At 41.8% G+C, this 17,893-nt stretch overlaps 1 protein-coding gene across 8 annotated transcripts in view; it reads left to right on the top strand.

Annotated features, from left to right (window-relative positions):
* The window catches only part of MED12L (mediator complex subunit 12L), a 324,346-nt gene that overhangs the window by 60,033 nt on the left and 246,420 nt on the right, over positions 1-17,893 (top strand). For all 8 annotated transcript variants that reach the window (XM_045088517.1, XM_045088516.1, XM_045088523.1 and 5 more), the window contains exons 6-8: positions 10,000-10,169; positions 12,588-12,698; positions 13,739-14,008. In XM_045088517.1, coding sequence (XP_044944452.1) covers positions 10,000-10,169; positions 12,588-12,698; positions 13,739-14,008 — 551 coding nt within the window. The remainder of the gene's footprint in view (positions 1-9,999; positions 10,170-12,587; positions 12,699-13,738; positions 14,009-17,893) is intronic.

The following is a 17,893-nucleotide window of genomic DNA, read 5'->3' on the forward strand; positions in this document are numbered from 1 at the left end:
CTCAACATCAGGCTTCTTACTCAGCAGGATGCCTGCTTCTCCTGCCTGCTGCTCCCCTGCTTGTGCTTGCTCTCTCTCCCTCTCTCTCTCTGACAAATGAATAAATAAACTCTTTAAAACAAAAACAAAAACATATGCTGGAAGCTTAGATGGGGCGAGTTGGGTGGCCAGTGAGGGCACAACCAGTACTCTGCAGAATAAACCTACCTACCCTTGGATGGTGTCTGCTGGGTACTTCTGGTTTCAGAATCACATTCTTTAAGGCATTGAAACCGCTTAAGATAACAGCCCCCATACCTGTGTATCCACCTGCCCCTGCACGTGTTTTCCCATGACACCTTTCTGACACCTCAAATTCAAGTATTGAACCCAGAAACCCCAGTAAGATCAATGGATTGTGTCAATGCCAATATCCTGGTTGTGATATTATAGTAGTTTGCAAGATGTAGCATCTGGGGTAGGTAGGTAGAGGATATGTTGGATCTTTTGTGTAATATTTGTTAAAACTGTACAAAGTTTAATTAAAAAGTTCATTAAAAACAGACTGAACTCAGCCCCTTCCTCTGCCCAGTCTCCCACTTCCACATCTTAGTTGATGGCACCAGGATCGGCTCAACTACCCCACTGAGAACTCCGGGGGCTGCCTTGCCCCTGTCTGTCCTCTTCTGTCTCAGGCTGGTTGCCATTTTACCTACTCTTCTTTGTTCCATCTTCCCTCATCTCCCCACTGGGCTTTATAGTCCTCTTTTACTCTGTCTCCCTTACAGCTATCTGAGGGGGTCTTAATTTACATATCTGGTCTTATCATTCCTTTGCTAAAAATCCTTCAGTGGCTTTTCATCATTTGCGATGACAGATCAAACCCCATAGTTTGTCACTGCCAGGGTCAGAGTCATCTGGGCTGCTGCTTATCTATGCAGATTTCTGGACCCGGTTCCAGACTTCTGGGGTTGAAATCTCTGGAGTCCCGGAGCTATAACAGTGTGTTTGACCAGCGCCCTCTGGTGGTCATTTCATGCACTAGCACTTGAGGACCTCAGGCCTGGGCCACCCACCTAGCCTCACTGGTCCTTTCTCCCTCTGCCTTTCTGGCGCCCCCATTATCTGGCATGTTGCACACTGCTCTTCGTGTCTGTGGAACTCCTTTTTCCGTCCCTTAAGACTTGGCTACAGTGTCCTGTGCCATGTGGTGTGTTGGAGCGCTTAACCTTAGTACTGCCAATCTCTGTGTCCCTGTGTGTCTTCCTGACTCTAGGATGAATTGCCCCAGGTAAGGGCTACTTTTTTTTCACCTTTTGTGGTCTGAGACCCCAAGGGAGCTTCTGGCCCCTGGTAGGTATTTAATATTTGTTGCTAAATGGTTTTATTCTATCTTGACTACTCACCTTGTTCTTAAAGTTAAGCAGTACTTAGTATTAGTGCTCAGTAAATCAAACTGGAGAGAAATAGCCTGTTAAAAATAACATAGTAAAATCACTCATCCAGACAATATCCATGTATTGGGTATTTGCCATGAAACACCAGTATTCTACAGGTAATTCTGTATTAGAGGAAAACTTTTTTAAAGCATGAAGAAAATGTCATACTTTATTACCACAGCATTTCTGCTGTCTCCCCTCCCCCTGCTATCTCCCCCCCCCCCATTTTTCTGTTCTCCAGCCAAAGGGCCTGATTTCATCAACTGACCATTCAGCAGAACACAACATTCCAGCCAGTGGGCTGACTCTTTCGGTTTCATGTCGCACTGAGACAGCGGTTTTCATTCGGACTGTCCTTTACCTAGTCTGCCAATCAGCACGCTGATTTCCCCCTTTCATTCCCCAAGTGAATAGTGGCTCAATAGGGAATTTCAGGTTTTCTGTGAATCATTTCATAGGCTACAACTGATTAACTTTTTAAAGCCTATTATTATGGAAATTTTAAACATATGCAGAAGAATAAAGTCCCTATTACTGTTCACCCAGGTTTAACCATTAACTCATGGACACACTTATTTCCACCCCTTTTCCTCCTCCCTGCTCCCACTCCCTCAACATCATATCATCATATCCTCTTGCAGTGGATTACTTTCTGTCAGCATGGGATATTCGTTTACTTCATGAAATGCAGATGCTTTCTTACTGATAGTATTTCAAGTAAACATTTAAAAAATTATATAACAACTGTATTGAGATATTAATATACTTTACAAGTCATTTAAAATGCATATTTTAGTGTTTTTTTAGTGTGTTCACAAAGTTGTGAAACCATGGCCCCATTTTATTTTTAAATTTTTATTAAATTTCTATTTAGGGTTGTTTGGCTGGCTCAGTCGGTGGAGCATGAGACTTGATCTTGGGGTTGTTAAGTTTGAGCCCCATGTTGGGTGTAGAGATTACTTAAAGTCTTAAAAAATTTTTGAGTGTAGTTGACATACAGTGTAATGTTTCAGTTGTACAACATAGTGATTCAACATCTATATACCTTATGTTTATAAGTGTAGCTACCATCTGTCACTCTATGTTGCTATGATAGTATCATTGACTGTATTCCCTATGCTGTACCTTTTATTCCCATGACTTATTCATTCCATAACTGGAAGCCCTCACCTCCCACTCCCCTTCTCACATTTTGCCCATCCTCCTAGCCCTTCCCTCTGGCAGCCATCATTTTGTTCTCTGCATTTATAGGTCTGATTCTACTTTTTGTTTATTGATTCATTTGTTAAGATTTCACACAGGTATGAAATCATAGGGTATTTGTCTTTCTCAGTTTTATTTCTCTGTACTGTAATACCCTCTTAAGCCCATCCGTGTTGCACATGACAAGATCTCATCCATCTTTAGACCTGCATAATATCCCATTGTATATATTTCTGCAACTTCTTTAATCACTCATCTTTCCTTTTTTAAAAAAAATATTTTTTATTTGACAGAGAGATCACAAGTAGGCAGAGAGGCAGGCAAAGAGAGAGGGGAAGCAGGTTCCCTGCTGAGCTGAAGGCAGATGCTTAAACCACTGAGGCACCCAGGTGCCCTATCCATACATTTCTTGATGGACACTTGGGTTGCTTCCATAATTTGTCTATTGTGAATAATGCTGCAGTACACATAGGGAAATGTGTATCTTTCCAACGTAGTGTTTTTCTCTTCTTTGGATAAATACCCAGTAGTGGAATTACTGGATCATATGGTAATTCTCTTTTTAATTTTTTGAGAAACCTCCATACTGTTTGCTAGAGTGGCTGCATCAATTTACATTCCCACCAGTAGTGCCAGAGGGTTCTTTTCTCTCTATATCCTCACCAACACTTGTTTCTTGTGTTTTTGATTCTAGCCATTCTGAGAGGTATGAGGTGATATCTCATTGTGGTTTTGATTTGCATTTCCCTGATAATGAGTGATGTTGAGCATCTTTTCATGTGTCTGTTGGCCATCTGTGTGTCTTCTCTAGAAATGTCTATTTGTAGTCTCTGTCCATTTTTTAATCATTTTCTATTTTTAGTTTTGAGTTGTTTAAGTTCTTTACTTATTTTGGATACTAATCCTTTATCAGATATGTCATTTGCAAGTACCTTCTCCCATTCAGTAGATTGTCTTTCTGTTTTATTGATTGTTTCCTTTGTTGTGCAAAAGCTTTTTATTTTGATGAAGGCCCAATAGTTTGTTTTTGCTTTTGTTTCCCTTGCCTCAGGGAACCTATCTAAAAAAAAAATGTTGCTACAGCCAATGTCAAAGAAATTACTGCCTGTGTTCTCTTCTAAGAGTTTTATGGTTTTAGGTCTCATGTTTAGGTTTTTAATCCATTTTGAGTTTATTTTTGTGTGTGGTGTTTGAAGTGTTCCAATTTTATCCTTTTGTATATAGCTGTCAGGTTTTACCAGACTATTTATTGAAGAGATTGTGTTTTCCCTGTTGTGTAATTTTTTTTTTTTTAAAGAATTTATTTATTTGGCAGACAGCATGCAAGCAGGGGTAGAGGCAGGCACAGGGAGAGGATGAAGCAGGCTCCCTGCTTAACAAGGAGCCCCACCCTCACAGGGCTGGATCTCAAGACCTTGGGATCATGACCTGAGTCTAAGGCAGACACTTAACCTACTGAGCCACCCAGTCACCCCTCCTATTGTGTATTCTTAAAATGGACACATTTTAGAATATTTCTATCACACTTAAAAAATCCTGTACCCATTAGCAGACATTCTCTATTTACCCTACCTTCCCCTCTACTTTAGGTAATCTAAACCTAGATTTGCCTGTTCTCAACATTTCATATAAATGAAATCATAAAATATGTGGTCTTTGAAGCTGCCTTCTTGCAGTTAGCATAATGTTTTCAAGGTTCATCTATGTGGTGTAGTATGTGTCAGTAGTTCCATTCATTCCTTCTCATGACCAAATGGTATTCCTTTGATTGCATATAACACATTTTATTTATCCATTCACCAGTTGATGGACATTTGGATTGGCTTTCACTTTTTGGCTATTGTGAATCATGCTGCTATGAACACTGGTTTATAAATATTTGTGTGGACATATGCTTTCCTTTCTTTTGGGAATATAGCTAGTTGTGGAGTTGATGGATTTTATGGTAACTCTTTGTTTAACTTTTTTTTTTTTAAGGATTTTGTTTATTTCTTTGAGAGAATGAGTGAGAGCAGGGGGAGGGAAATAGGGAGAGGGAGAAGCATACTCCCCACTAAGCAGAGATCTGGATGAGGGGGCTCCATGTGGGCCTCGATCCCAGGACTCCACTCATGACCTGAGCCGAAGGCAGATAAACCTACTGAGCCACCTGGATGCCCTTACGTTTAACTTTTTGGGGAAATGCTAAACTGTTTTCTACAGCGTCTGTATCATTTTACCACCAGCAATACATGAAGACTGTAATTCATACATATCCTCAGCTCTACTTGTTACCGTCTGTCTTGTTGTTTGTAACTGCCAGGGTGGTATCTCATTGTGGTTTCGGTTTGCATTTTCCTGGTAGCTGGTGATGTTGAGCATCTTTTCATCTGCTTATTGGCCATTTGTTTATCTTCTTAGAGAAATGTCTGTCGATCATTTGCTCATTTTTTTATTATCAAGTTGTAATAGTTCATTATATATTCTAGATCCAAGTCTCTTATCAGATACATGATTTGTGGATATTTTCCTCCAATTTGTATGTTGTCTTTTCACTTTATTGATGGCATCCTTTAATCAAAAAAGCATTTTGGGCGCCTGGGTGGCTCAGTGGGTTAAGCTGCTGCCTTCGGCTCAGGTCATGATCTCAGGGTCTTGGGATCGAGTCCCGCATCTGGCTCTCTGCTCAGTGGGGAGCCTGCTTCCTCCTCTCTCTCTGTCTGCCTCTCTGCCTACTTGTGATCTCTCTCTGTCAAATAAATAAATAAAATCTTAAAAAAAAAAAGGCATTTTACCAAAAAAAGAAAAAAGTGAGAAAAATGTGTAAAATCTCCTAGTCATTCTTACTGCATATTTAGAGGTGGAATGTGCTGGGTCTTGCACCACTGAAGTTTTTTCTCTCCTTTTGGACCTCCTCTCTCCTTCTTAGACCTTTCAGTCTGTACCAAAGTCAGGCTGATGAAATCTTCTACATCCTACAGGCTGCTCCCCTGGTGGAGAGGCAAGAACTTTTATTATAGTGGTGTAGCTAGGAAAAATTTTCTAGGGTATAGGTTTCTCCTTCAAGGAGAGTGTCCTTTTTGACTAAAGTTCTTCATCAAGTGGATCACCTTAAAAATGTGCACCTTACTCTCTGGGACTGGTGGAAGTTTTTAAACAATCTCTGTTGGATTTATTTTACAGAGTGAGTTCCCACTTGGTTTGATATCAGAGGAAAGAATTTGGCTGGGGACATAAAGGACACATATACATGTTTACTGGAAGTTTATTAAAGGGAATTGAAGTTCAGTATTTGCATGGGCCTTTGGAGGGCACTGACCAGCAGGTGCTTCTGGTTGCATTGGCTATAAGAAAGACAGCACACCGGGGCGCCTGGGTGGCTCAGTGGGTTAAGCCGCTGCCTTCGGCTCAGGTCATGATCTCAGGGTCCTGGGATCGAGTCCCACATTGGGCTCTCTGCTCAGCAGAGAGCCTGCTTCCTCCTCTCTCTCTCTGCCTGCCTCTCTGCCTACTTGTGATCTCTCTCTGTCAAATAAATAATAAAATTTAAAAAAAAAAAAAAAAAAAAAAGAAAGCACGCCAGGGAGGGAATTTGGCATTTCCTAGGTGGTGTTTGAAAGCTAGGTATGCAGCGATGAGTTTAAACTAGAAAGCTAAGATGTTTGTAGGAAGATTTGAAAGGCAGAATAATTGGGGGGTGACTTGATGTAGTGGTTATTTTGGGAGCACCTTATAGGGTACCGACTCAAGTCAGTACTTAGATATTGACTAGGTGAAGCATAGTTTTATGGAGATGAAAGAGGATGAAAGAGGAGTTTGTGTATCTATCAGAGAACAGAGGGAGATTCCCTTCAGGTGGTGGGTTGTTGTCCAGAGAGCAAAGGCTATGTATGCGATTTGACATTTGAATTGGGTCCAGCACACATGAACACAGGTGAGTAGAGAAGGTATCGTAGATGAAGAGAGTGCGAGAGAAAGCAACTGTCGCTAATTAATGGGAGGTAGTGTTTGAAATGATTTTAAGTCCTAACTAAAGAGTTTGGCCTTAATTCATAAAGGATTGCAGTTCCGTTGAAGGTTTTTGGAACCGTGATGCTGACATTGATTGATTTCACAAATGCTTATCCAGACCATTATGTTAGGCGTTGGCAGCTAGCTGTAGCAGAGGCAGGATCTAACATCAGTGACAACGGGTGCTGCTGTTCCCTGACAGCCAAGATGGAACCTTAGCTTCCTTTCAAAAAACTTTCCATCCCAGTAACGGTGATGATAGCTACCACATGCGATCAATTTCTGCTCTGCATGCATCATGCTAAGTAACTCCTCCTTAACAGTAGCTCGTGTGTGCATTTGCGTGTGTGTGTGTGTTTGATTCCTGTTGCAGAGGAGGAAACTGAGACTCAGCTGAAGTCAGACACCATTTTTCACATCACACAGCCGAGTTGCAGAGTGAGAATTTGCACTGGGGCCATCCTGTTCTGCAGTTCGTTACCACAATTGCTGAATGCGCCCTGTGTCGTTCTCTCCCGGCCAGGGCAGCTTCTCCGTGAGCCCGGCTGCACCTGGCGTGATTTGTTTTTGCCCCCTGGGGTGGGTGTCCCTCCCCTTCTGGGTTCCCAGGTTTCTTTTTAATACTGCAGGTGTTCCAGGCCCAGCAGGGTATTCTTTAATGTAAGTTGGCCTGTCTCTGTTCTTACTTGTAGGGGTTTTCCTGCACTACCGGTGGGCCGGTGCTGTAGTGCAGGCCTAGTTGCTGTGCCTGGGGCTAGTCAGTGCTAGGGAGAGCTGCACAAAGCTGAAACCCCTTCTGTCCTGGAGGTTAGGCCTTAACAAAGAAGCAATAGTGGCTAGGATTCTGGGAGGCTAGGGGGAATGTTGTCAAAGGGACCTGTCATTCTTTTTAGTCCTGGCCCCTTAGGCTGCTCTCAGTGATGTTTTTGTGCATAAACTTTCTGATCATCTGGCTTCGGGGCCCTGAAGTTCTCTTTATCAACCAACTCCAAATGATGGGCTGTATCCTCAGAGCTGCACCACCCGCTGAGTGGCCTCCTTGACCACTGTCTACATCTTTCCACCTTGGAATAGCCCCCTTGCCCCCATCATCTTCCCTGTGATTTGTAGCCATTCCTATTTTCTTTTCATTACCTGAAACTGGGCTCCTTACTCCAGACCAGTTAAATCAGGAACCGTTGTGGGGGGGCTGGAGGCCAGTACTGGCCTTTGGAAGAAGCTCTCCTGGGTCCCTGTTTGCTCGGGGTTGCTGAGAGCCACTGCCTGTCCTGTCACTGCCCCCCTGCCCCCTCCCCCACTCTTGGTCCTTACTAAGCAGGAGGGCAGGTGTCAGTGATTCCCAATAATTTTAAGTACTGGTGGCTATTTGCAATTTTCTGTTTTTAATTTTTAATAAAAATTTTGTGTGCATCCTGATTTTTTTTAGACTAATCCTTTCTAGACTGTCTTATGTCCCAGACCTCTGGATCTCCCTGATTGATATAATTTAATGTCAGTTAAATAGAGTTAAAACCCACTACTAAGAGGGCTACATTTGCATTCCATTTGAATCCCAAAAGGCATTCAGATTGTGGAATGTCCTATTCAGCATATTTTAAAAAAAAGAAATGCATATGTTTATATGAACATTCCAGCACATATAAAAGAAAAAAAAACCCTGAAAAGATAAATATTAAAATATTTAATTATGAGCAAGGAGATTACAGATGTTTTCCTTTTCATATCTGCATTGTACATTTTCTGTGGTGAACATACATTTCTTCCATATTTTAAGAAACAATCTTAAAAAGAAAATATACCCTGGACAAAGTAGGGGTGTGTGAATGTGGGTTATTTTTAGCTCTTGAGGCTAGAATATTCTGTGGGGGCATTGAGGATGGTACCATACTGTGAGTGAGTTAATAGCAAGGCTTGGCACACAAAAGCTAGGATTTGGATCCTTGTTATTTTTGTTTTTGCTTATTATAGCTAAGCTAAACTTGTCCCATCTGATGGTTGGCATTTTGTTTTGTTAAATGAGTGTCATGAGACTATTAGTCCTTAATGGGGGCACCAGAAGATGATGACACTGATAATTTACTGCTATGTTTTTAATGGTGATAGATTAATTTTAATGATAATATCTTATTGGTGGTGCTTTCTGAAGAACAATATTATATTAGGAACAGAATGCTGACCTAGTATCTGTTCATCTTTTTGCATTGACTTATTGCTAGAGTTTAACATCTGCATTTAAATTTTGATTTTAAAAAAGACACAGTGAGAATAAGTAGTTCAGACCGAGACTTAACAGTAGTTCTTTCTGGGTACTGTTGTCAAGTACTTTTAACAGTACTTAAAAAATAAAAACAAAGCCCTGAATCCCCAACAGATGTTCGGTTTTTGCTCTTACTTTTGTCAAAATAAGTTCCTTTAAAAATAAGGTGGGAGAGGTAATTGCCAGGATAATGGGAAAATAGCATTGTATGGTAATGTTTCAGTAGGGTGGTTCCTTCTGAAAGGCTGTTTCGCTAATCCTTGGGGAAATTTGGCTGTGAGCATGCAATTATTACATTTTTATCCACAGAATGGGCTAAAGTTGGCATCACATCCTTCATGGTTGCCAGAGGCAACACACTGATTTAATTTGTGCCCCTCTGGCAGACATTTTTGAATAATTTTAGTGATTTTTTTTTTTTTTTAATTTCCTTTCCAGTCTCCTACTTTGTTGCTCACTACTCTTTCTGACTGAGTTCTGAGTTGTCTTGTGTTGGTTGAGGAGAGTAGAATCATTGAAGGTCCAGATGATTGTCCATGAGGCTCAGCCGTGCTGGTGTTGTTAGCAGGTGTGGGGAAGGGGAGTGCAGGTCAGGATGCTGTCGTGGGCCAGCCCATGGTGAATGCCAGTCCTCTTACAGACTGTCCAAAATGGAACAAATCTTAAAGAGGCATGTTTGAAATCCGACTTGGAGAGCTTCATTTGGAGGATTTTGAATTATTTTGGAGTAGAATTGAAATTTTTGAGGTGCTCACCTCCTCTATTTCCTGCTTGTGGCTTTGAAATTTCTTGTGCTGTTGTTAGCATAACATGGAGCATTAGGAAATGCACAAAACTCACAAGCAGGCATCTCTCCTCTTCCTTTAGGAGTCAGAGAGACATACACGGGGAGAGCTTCCTTCTCCGCCCAGGAGCTGGCCAACATTCCTGCAGGGTATCTAGGGCCGTCCACGTTGCCTTACTGGGCTGGGTGTGCTTTTTTTGTGTAATGCTTGCACATGCCAAAACCGCTTCTTTGTAACAGATGTTTGTTGTGTATGTATATCCTTAAGCTAATCAGAAAGGGGGGAGAAAACATTAATTCTTATATTCATCATATCTGGAAATTTAGATTTTTTTTTTTAAATGCAGAGTGGACACAAATATCTACCAGATATCTTCGAGAGCAGTTGGCCAAGATTTCTGACTTCTACCACATGGCTTCCAGTGCGGGGGATGGTTCTGTCCCCGTGCCACCGGACGTGGAGCAGGCCATGAAGCAGTGGGAGTACAATGAAAAGCTGGCGTTTCACATGTTCCAGGTGACCTCAGGAACCTCAAGTCTTTAAAGCATGCTTTTAAGAAGAGAGCAGATTCCTTATAGTTTAAGTGGTATCTTTATATAAACCAAATACATTCATGGCAAGTAGTCTGATATTTCTCACCTGGAGTTGTAGTCACGGTAACGCCTTTGCCTCGAGATGACACCTGACAGCTGCTTCTTCTGTATATTGATCTCCAGCTTGCAATGATCTTAGCTCTTTTAATGCTGTTAATTTTTTTGGTAATTTTTCTATTAAATATCCCTTCCAAACCTTTTATTTTGCAAAAACTGGATATGTTTAATTCAGAAAAATATTTGTTGGTGCTTCCTAGCTCCTTGATCTCCACTAGGGCTTAGTTTCTCCATAGGAGGGTCATCTTAATTTGGCCCAGCGACAGTTGAAAATACAGTTGGGAGGATGAGTGAGGGCCTGGAGCAAGGACTGAATGCTCTTTGGACAAGCTGATGTAAATCATATTGACCAGAAGAGGGCACTTGTGCTATTATTTGCCTTTGTTCCTAGCAAGGAGGGAGAAGTGGATTGGGCTGAAGTTCTCTCACTAGCGGAGACTTTCACTGCCTGCTCTCGGGATCAGAAAGGAAGGGGGTAAAAAGGATGTGTGATTCCAAATTTTCCCCTTAGAACTTTATAATTTCCAGGTTGTAAGTGACTTTTTCTAAGAGTTCAATGTAGGAAAAAGCCTGGTTCTTTGGGAAGTAGTATTTGCTAGTTTTAAGGCTGTTAAAACCACTCTTAGAAATCCCAGTTCCATTTAGCAGGGGACTACCTTGGTACCTTCCCTCAGCCTTTATGACTTTTACTGAGCTAAGGATGTAGTCTGCATCGTTGAAAAGATTGTCTCTCAGCATGCTGAATATTTTTGGAAGGATTACTTTATGTATGGGGAACACTGAAATCAGTCTCTTTAATAAGAGGCAGTTAGGTCCTAGAGAGATGAGTTTCACTGGGACATTCATGTTTGGATTTAAAAGTTTATTATATTTTCATTGGCCATATTCTGAAAAGTAAAAAAATTGTACAGAAATAAAGGTATGGGTAAATACACAAAAGCCTCCCGAGGGTGGATGTGACGTAGCCATTGAAAGTCGTGTTTAGGGAGATTTATTCTTTTTGAAACTTGCTTTACCATCTCTTCTTCTTAAGTACAAAATTCCATTTAATTCACTTCTTTATTAGATAGTTCATGTCACAGGTCTTAAAATTTTAAACTTGACTTTTTCTGTGACTAACCTTTTAACTCTTTGATTTTAAGCTTTTTAAAAATTAGAAACGAGAAGCAAGTAGATACCTTGATACCATGTCAGTGTGATGTCACTGTCACCTTTGAAATACTGAAGCTATAATTTATGAGGGTATTTTCACACAAATTGTTGATCATCATGATGGTGGAGCCCTGGGAATAGATAGATAGGGAAATGTTGCTAGGAATCAAGTAGGAGTTCATATTAACTACTAAGGTTGTTGCCACAGTGACCGTAGAAATGTGTCTTTCCCAGAAAACATACCTTTTTGTTAATGTTTTGAAGATTCTTTCATGATGTGAATCATAATGCAAAACTAGAACATGATATTAAATGCATACGTGCATAGACTGTCATAGAAGAACTGTGTATTTATATGCATGTGTGTATGTTTATGTGAGGATAGTAGATGAAAATGTTAATGGTGCTTATGTCAAGAGGGGCTAAACCACCCCTGTGGGGAATTTTGGAAATTTGAGGTGAGTTGTTACTTTTAGGGTAGTTATGTTGGAATACGTATACTTTATTTTTTAATAATTTTAAAATTCTTTGTTAAAGATTAATTAGGACATTCTGTTGATTTTTAAGGTTATATAAAATAGGTTATTATATATAACCTATTTTATACATAGGTTATAGTATCTGAAATTCATTTTAGGATAGAGGCAGGGGTTATTAGGAGGGCATTAGATCTGATGGGATTTTCATCTGATGGGGTCTTTTGTTCTTCATAATTAACACCATTGGACAAGTTTTCTCCTATGAGTATAAGTTCGTACTCTCCTGAAATCTAGCCAGGTGCTTGACATGCCCTGGGAGTCTCAAAGCTTGTGAATTTCCTTTCTCATAAGAATTAAATTTTTTTTTCAGTTTAGAATGAAGCAGATTGCCCCCCCCCCCCCCGCAAATCCAACCAAAAAAACCCCCAAACAACAACAAAAAAAGCCATTCCCATACTGACCACACAGAATCACACTGGGTCTTTGTTTTGTTTAGAATTTGGACTGTGATCCAGGAGACTGTTTTTTTACTATAACAACAAAAATAATAATAGTAAAATTACACTTAAGCGTGAGAGTAATAGTGCTCTTTTTGAATGTTAACTTGGTTTTGCTTTAACGTTATCAGTGTAACTTTTCTTTGTTCATTGAAGGAAGGAATGCTAGAGAAACATGAATATTTGACATGGATCTTGGATGTTTTAGAAAAGATCAGACCAATGGATGATGATCTTCTTAAACTCTTGCTGCCACTAATGCTGCAGGTAGAGTATGTGCGATCCTGAGCCGGGTGATTCTATGGGCAAGAAATGAGTCTGATAAGGATGACTAAGTACATAGAGGTCGAAGAGGGAAACATTCTTTTTGGAATGGAAGGGAAAGATGTCTTGATGCTACACACATGAAGTGATCAAGAGGCAATCATTTATATTGGCCATGTTGATAGATTTTAAGCACCTGTCCTTCTAAAGTATTCTACCCCCGACCCCTCTCCAGCCCTGATTTCTCCTGTCACTGAGCTAAGCAGACAGCTCTTTAAATACCATTTCCTGATGCACACAGATTTTTGGGAAAACAAATTCTCTCTTTTTTAAAGATTAGAGGGTTTTCTCTATCTTTTGATGGGCTGGGAGTTTCCTATTTTTTAATGATTGCTATAAGGTCTGTTACAATTTCGGTTATTTGGAAAAAAATGTATTTAGGAAAAAAGTTTTCTTGGAATGCTAGTACATGGACTTGATAGCTGAAGTGCTATGTGGGTCTATGTAGTAAAAAGTGATTCTCTTCCTCTCCCTAGTGCCCTCCTGGGCATGACACTGTGCTAGTGTCCTGTGTATCCTCCCTGTGACAGTCTGTGTCTGTGCTGTCCGTGAGAGTAGCCACTAGCCAGATGGGGCTTTAGAGCCCTTGAAGTGTGACAAGTGCAATATGAGATGTGCTCTTAGTATAAAATGCATACCACATTTCAGATTTAGTTCAGGAGAGAAGTGCATAATATCTCATTAAATCTTTTTTGTGTTGATTATCTGCTGAAATGATAGCATTTTGGATATAATGGGTGAAAGAAAAGACATTACTCTTTTAAATTTTGCCTGTTATTTTTTTCTGATGGTTATTAGGAAACTTAAAGTACATGGCTTGCATTGTTTCTTTTGGATGGCACTGGTCTCTATGGTACTTTTGAAGGGTTTTCTTCTTCTTCTTCTTTTTTTTTTTTTCTTAATGAAAAAAGTCTTTGTTAAAGTAGTTGTTTCACTGAATAGCATCGGACATGACTGAAGCCTGGTGTCCTTGTGCTTCTCAGTATTCGGACGAGTTTGTTCAGTCGGCTTACCTGTCTCGTCGTCTTGCCTACTTTTGTGCCCGGCGTCTTGCCTTGCTGCTGAGCGATAGCCCCAGCCTCCTTGCTGCCCACTCGCCCCACATGATGATAGGACCAAACAGCTCAAGCATCGGGGCCCCCAGCCCTGGCCCCCCCGGCCCTGTCATGAGCCCTGTGCAGCTGGCCTTCTCAGACTTCCTGTCCTGTGCGCAGCATGGCCCCCTGGTTTATGGACTTAGTTGTATGCTGCAGGTAAGTCCCCGGCCGTTGCTATTTTATGTTAAAGTTCAGCGTAGAAAACGCCCGAGTTGAGAATTGCACTTTCAACTTTCATGGCACACTCCGATTTCTTCCTCACCCAAATAACTGACAAGAGTGACATTTCATGTTTTTATTTCTCTCTGGAAGATATGTTGCTTCTGTGCAGCAGTTCAGTGATAAAAGCCTTCTGGAACCCAGAGAATGAGTCCACTGTATCACTTCTCTTCTAGAAAGACCGTTCCTCCATGCAGTGTTCCATAGCTTCCGCAGCTATGGAAGCTGGTTGCCATCCCTCTCTGGTTCTTTAAAATCCGGGTCACTCACCAGGCTCTGTTTATCTGCCATATATCACTGCTTGTGTGGTCCTTGAACATCCAGCAGCTTGTAGGCCACAGGGCTGATACTGTCAGGAATGAGACTAGCCCTGTCCTGCAGAAGCTCCCAGGTCAGTGTTCAGGTCACATTTCTTGGGCTCTTACTGTGTCCTGCTCTTTCTTGTGGGGCTGTGGGGCAGGGCTGGCCATAAAGACATGTGCTCCACTCTGGTAGAGTCGACGGTCTTGTTGGGAGGACAGGCTTGTAGAGAGGACAGTTCCCATATCCTCTGGCCAAGGCTGATGGAAGGATGCACAGGGGACTAAGGGAGTTGAGAAGTGGAACTTGTAGTTCAATCTAGAATTCAGAGAGGCTTTCTGAAGGAAGTGGTCCTGACTAGTGCTTATAATAAGGGTTGTTTTTGTTTTGTTGTTTTTAAATAAAAGGTGCTAAAAACAGTTGGCAGAACAACTTGAGAAAAGGGCCAGAAGGTCTATTAGTTATTGTGTGTGAAGGTTGGTATTAATGGAATGTAAAGCATAAAGCCTGTTGAGGATCAGTTATAGAAGACTCCCTGTTTGTCTTAGGATTGCGATGCCGTTGCAGGGTTTTAGACAGAGAAATGACACGATCGGTTGTGTGGTTTAGTTAGATTGTTCTGGCCACAGTAGAGGGAGGATTTGTGGGAGTGGTGAGGTAGGGGAAAGAGATGAGGCCAAGCAGTCAGTTTGAGAGAGGGTAGGTAAGTTCACTTTTGGACTGTGTTGGATTATTTTATTCTTTTGCATCACTAAATGGATCTGTTCAAGAGGTTGTCTCATTCTGAAGTTGGGGAGACCACCAGCCAGATGTGTGGGTTTGAATCATTGAGGACCACTAGGCTCACCCAAATCCCCAGAGGGGGTGAGATTTCCCAAAGAGGTAGCAGTGAGAGGCGAGCTGTGGATCTCGGGGGGCCTGCGTGGTTGAGAGGTGGCAGACGGGAAGACCATGGGGGCAACCATGAAAGTCTGGCTGGACTGGAGAGAACACACAGTGGAGAGTATTGTTACCGAGTCAAGGACAGTGAGAATAAAATAGGATTATTAGGGTTCTTTTTTTATTTGAGAGAGCAAGTGAGCATGAACATGGGAGAGGGGCAGAAGAGAGGGAGAAGCAGACTCTGCACTGAGCAGAAGGCTCAACATGGGGCTTAATCCCAAGACCCTGGAATCATGACCTGAGCCAAAGGCAGCCACTTAACTGACTGAGCCGCCCAGGCATCCCCAAGATTGTTAATGATTCTGTTAAAATCCTAATAAGAGCATGTATTGTGTTGTAAGCACTGTTGTAAATTATAACCTATAGTAAGTCATTCAGTTCTCAGAACCATCTTATGGGATTGGAACCACTGTTACTGCTGCAGTGTTAGTGATGAAATGGTACAGGTCACACAGCAAGCAAGCAGTAAAGCTGGAATTCACGCCTTGCCGTCTGGATCCAGAGTCTACACCACCATGCTAAGCTGCTTCTCTAGGTACTGCAGAAAGTTTTCCAAAAGGAATTAGTAGTGGGCAGTGCCCAGTGGTGGGGGGAAGTCTGGTAAGAGATGGCTGGATTGTCTTTGGGAAGACTATGGTCACTGATGATCACAGTGAGAAGCCATATTAAGGTGGTTTGAGGAGTGATGAAGAATGGAGAGAAATAATGTTATCTCTTCTTTGAGAAACATGTCTGTGAGGGAAGAGAGAGAGAGTGCTGCTAGGCGAGTGGAGAGTTTTAAAAGATTTTGTTTGTTTTCTGAGACAAAGGTAAACTTGTAGAGAGAGTGAGAATAGAAGAAGCACAGTGTTTGAGAGACCAGTGCTTTGGATATTGGAGGCTTTGGAATTCAGAACACTGGCAAGGGTGCCATCATGGACAGGAGATGGGAGACGCTCCTCACCTGCGCCCCCCCCCCCCCCCGCCATGCAGGAGGAGGGAGATGGGGATGTGGGCCCGTGGGGGCAGGTGCATTGGTGGGGCTCAGGGACTTGACGTTCTTCGTCTGCCATCTGCTTCCCACCAAGACACTCCCTAGACCTCAGAATCTAGTTTTCTTAATATTTAATTTTGCATTTTAGAAAAGAAGAAATACTGCGTTCCCTCTCTAATATTAAGTCCAGAGCCTGTTGTTGAGTGGTACCACAGCGTGGCAGCTAAGACCTATTTTTTTTTTTTAGCATCATTGCATACATGAGTTTAGCCTCTGCTCTGCCACTGACTAACTTGAACCTTGAGCCTCTGTTTCCTGGGTGTGAGGGGGATGGCGACAAGTCCTGCTTTATTACCTCAGAGGGTTCACGTTGCAATGGCTGAAGGCTTCCAGGGCGCCGTACCATGCGGAGTAAGTGCTTAAGTACAGCGGAGCCGTAATCTCTAGTCTCCGTGTAGGAGGCAGCAGGCTCTGCATAGTGGTTCCAGGCACCTGGGCTGAGGTCAGTCTGGCTGGTTACCATGTCTCCCCCAGGGCTCATGTTCCTCTGGTGCAGTTGGAGGATGGCATTGCCTCCCTTAGGGGCTTCTTGTGACCTCCGGGTCAGGTGGTCATAGAAAGTGCTTCATGCAAGCCTGGAGGAATGAAAAATGTCTTCAGGGGTCTGAGGTGGGGTAGACAAACCACAACCTGGAGGCCAAGTCCAGCCCAGGAGCTAAGAATATATTTTATATTTTCAGTGAGTTTATAAAACAAACAGAAAGAATATGTGACAGAAATTAGAGGTGACCCACAAAGCTTAAAGCATTTACCGTTTTTTTTTTATAGAAAAAATGGCTTTTTATAGAAAATTTCCCACCCACTGGTCCATGGTTCCTGCCTGTTCAGCATCTATGAAGCTACATACTGCATTACCTTAGAGATTATTGCATAGATTTAAAAGAAAATTCCTTTTTAGGTTTTATAACCTTAGAAATGACATATTTTAATTCCATCTCATTTTTCTAATTGAATGAACTGTTTTAAGTGACAAATTTTCAGTGGTGATTACTGTGTTTTTATTAACTTTCCTAGGTTTTTGGTGCTGGAATGTTAGTTTATGAATTATGATATTCCTTGATTTCTCAGTCAGTAGCTATACTCCTGCATTTCAAATTAATAATTCTTTTCTGGGGGGGGTGCTTGTGTGTCTCAGTTGGTTAAGCATCTGCCTTTGGCTCAGGTCATGGTCCCGGGGTCTTAGGATTGAGCCCCATGTCAGGCTCCCTACTCAGTGGGGAGCCTGCTTCTCCCTGTCCCTCTGCTTCTCCCCCTGGTTGTGTGCATGCTCTCTCTCTTTCTTTCTCTCTGTCAAATAAATAAAAAATAAAATCTTAAAAAAAGAAAAGTAATTCTTTGTTTGTTTGTTTGTAAAGATTTTATTTATTTAACACAGAGAGTGAGCGAGAGCACACAAGCAGGGGGAGAGGGAAAGGGAGAAACCGAATCCCCGTGGAGTGTAGAGTCCAACATTGGGCTCCATCTGAGGATTAACTGATCATGACCTGAGCTGAAGTCAGACATGTACTGAGCTACCCAGGCATCCCTCAAAATGAATAATTATAGTT

This window comes from Mustela putorius, unplaced genomic scaffold, assembly GCF_011764305.1.
Source record: "Mustela putorius furo isolate JIRA1106 unplaced genomic scaffold, ASM1176430v1.1 tig00003834_pilon_pilon_pilon, whole genome shotgun sequence".
Classification (NCBI taxonomy): domain Eukaryota; kingdom Metazoa; phylum Chordata; class Mammalia; order Carnivora; family Mustelidae; genus Mustela; species Mustela putorius.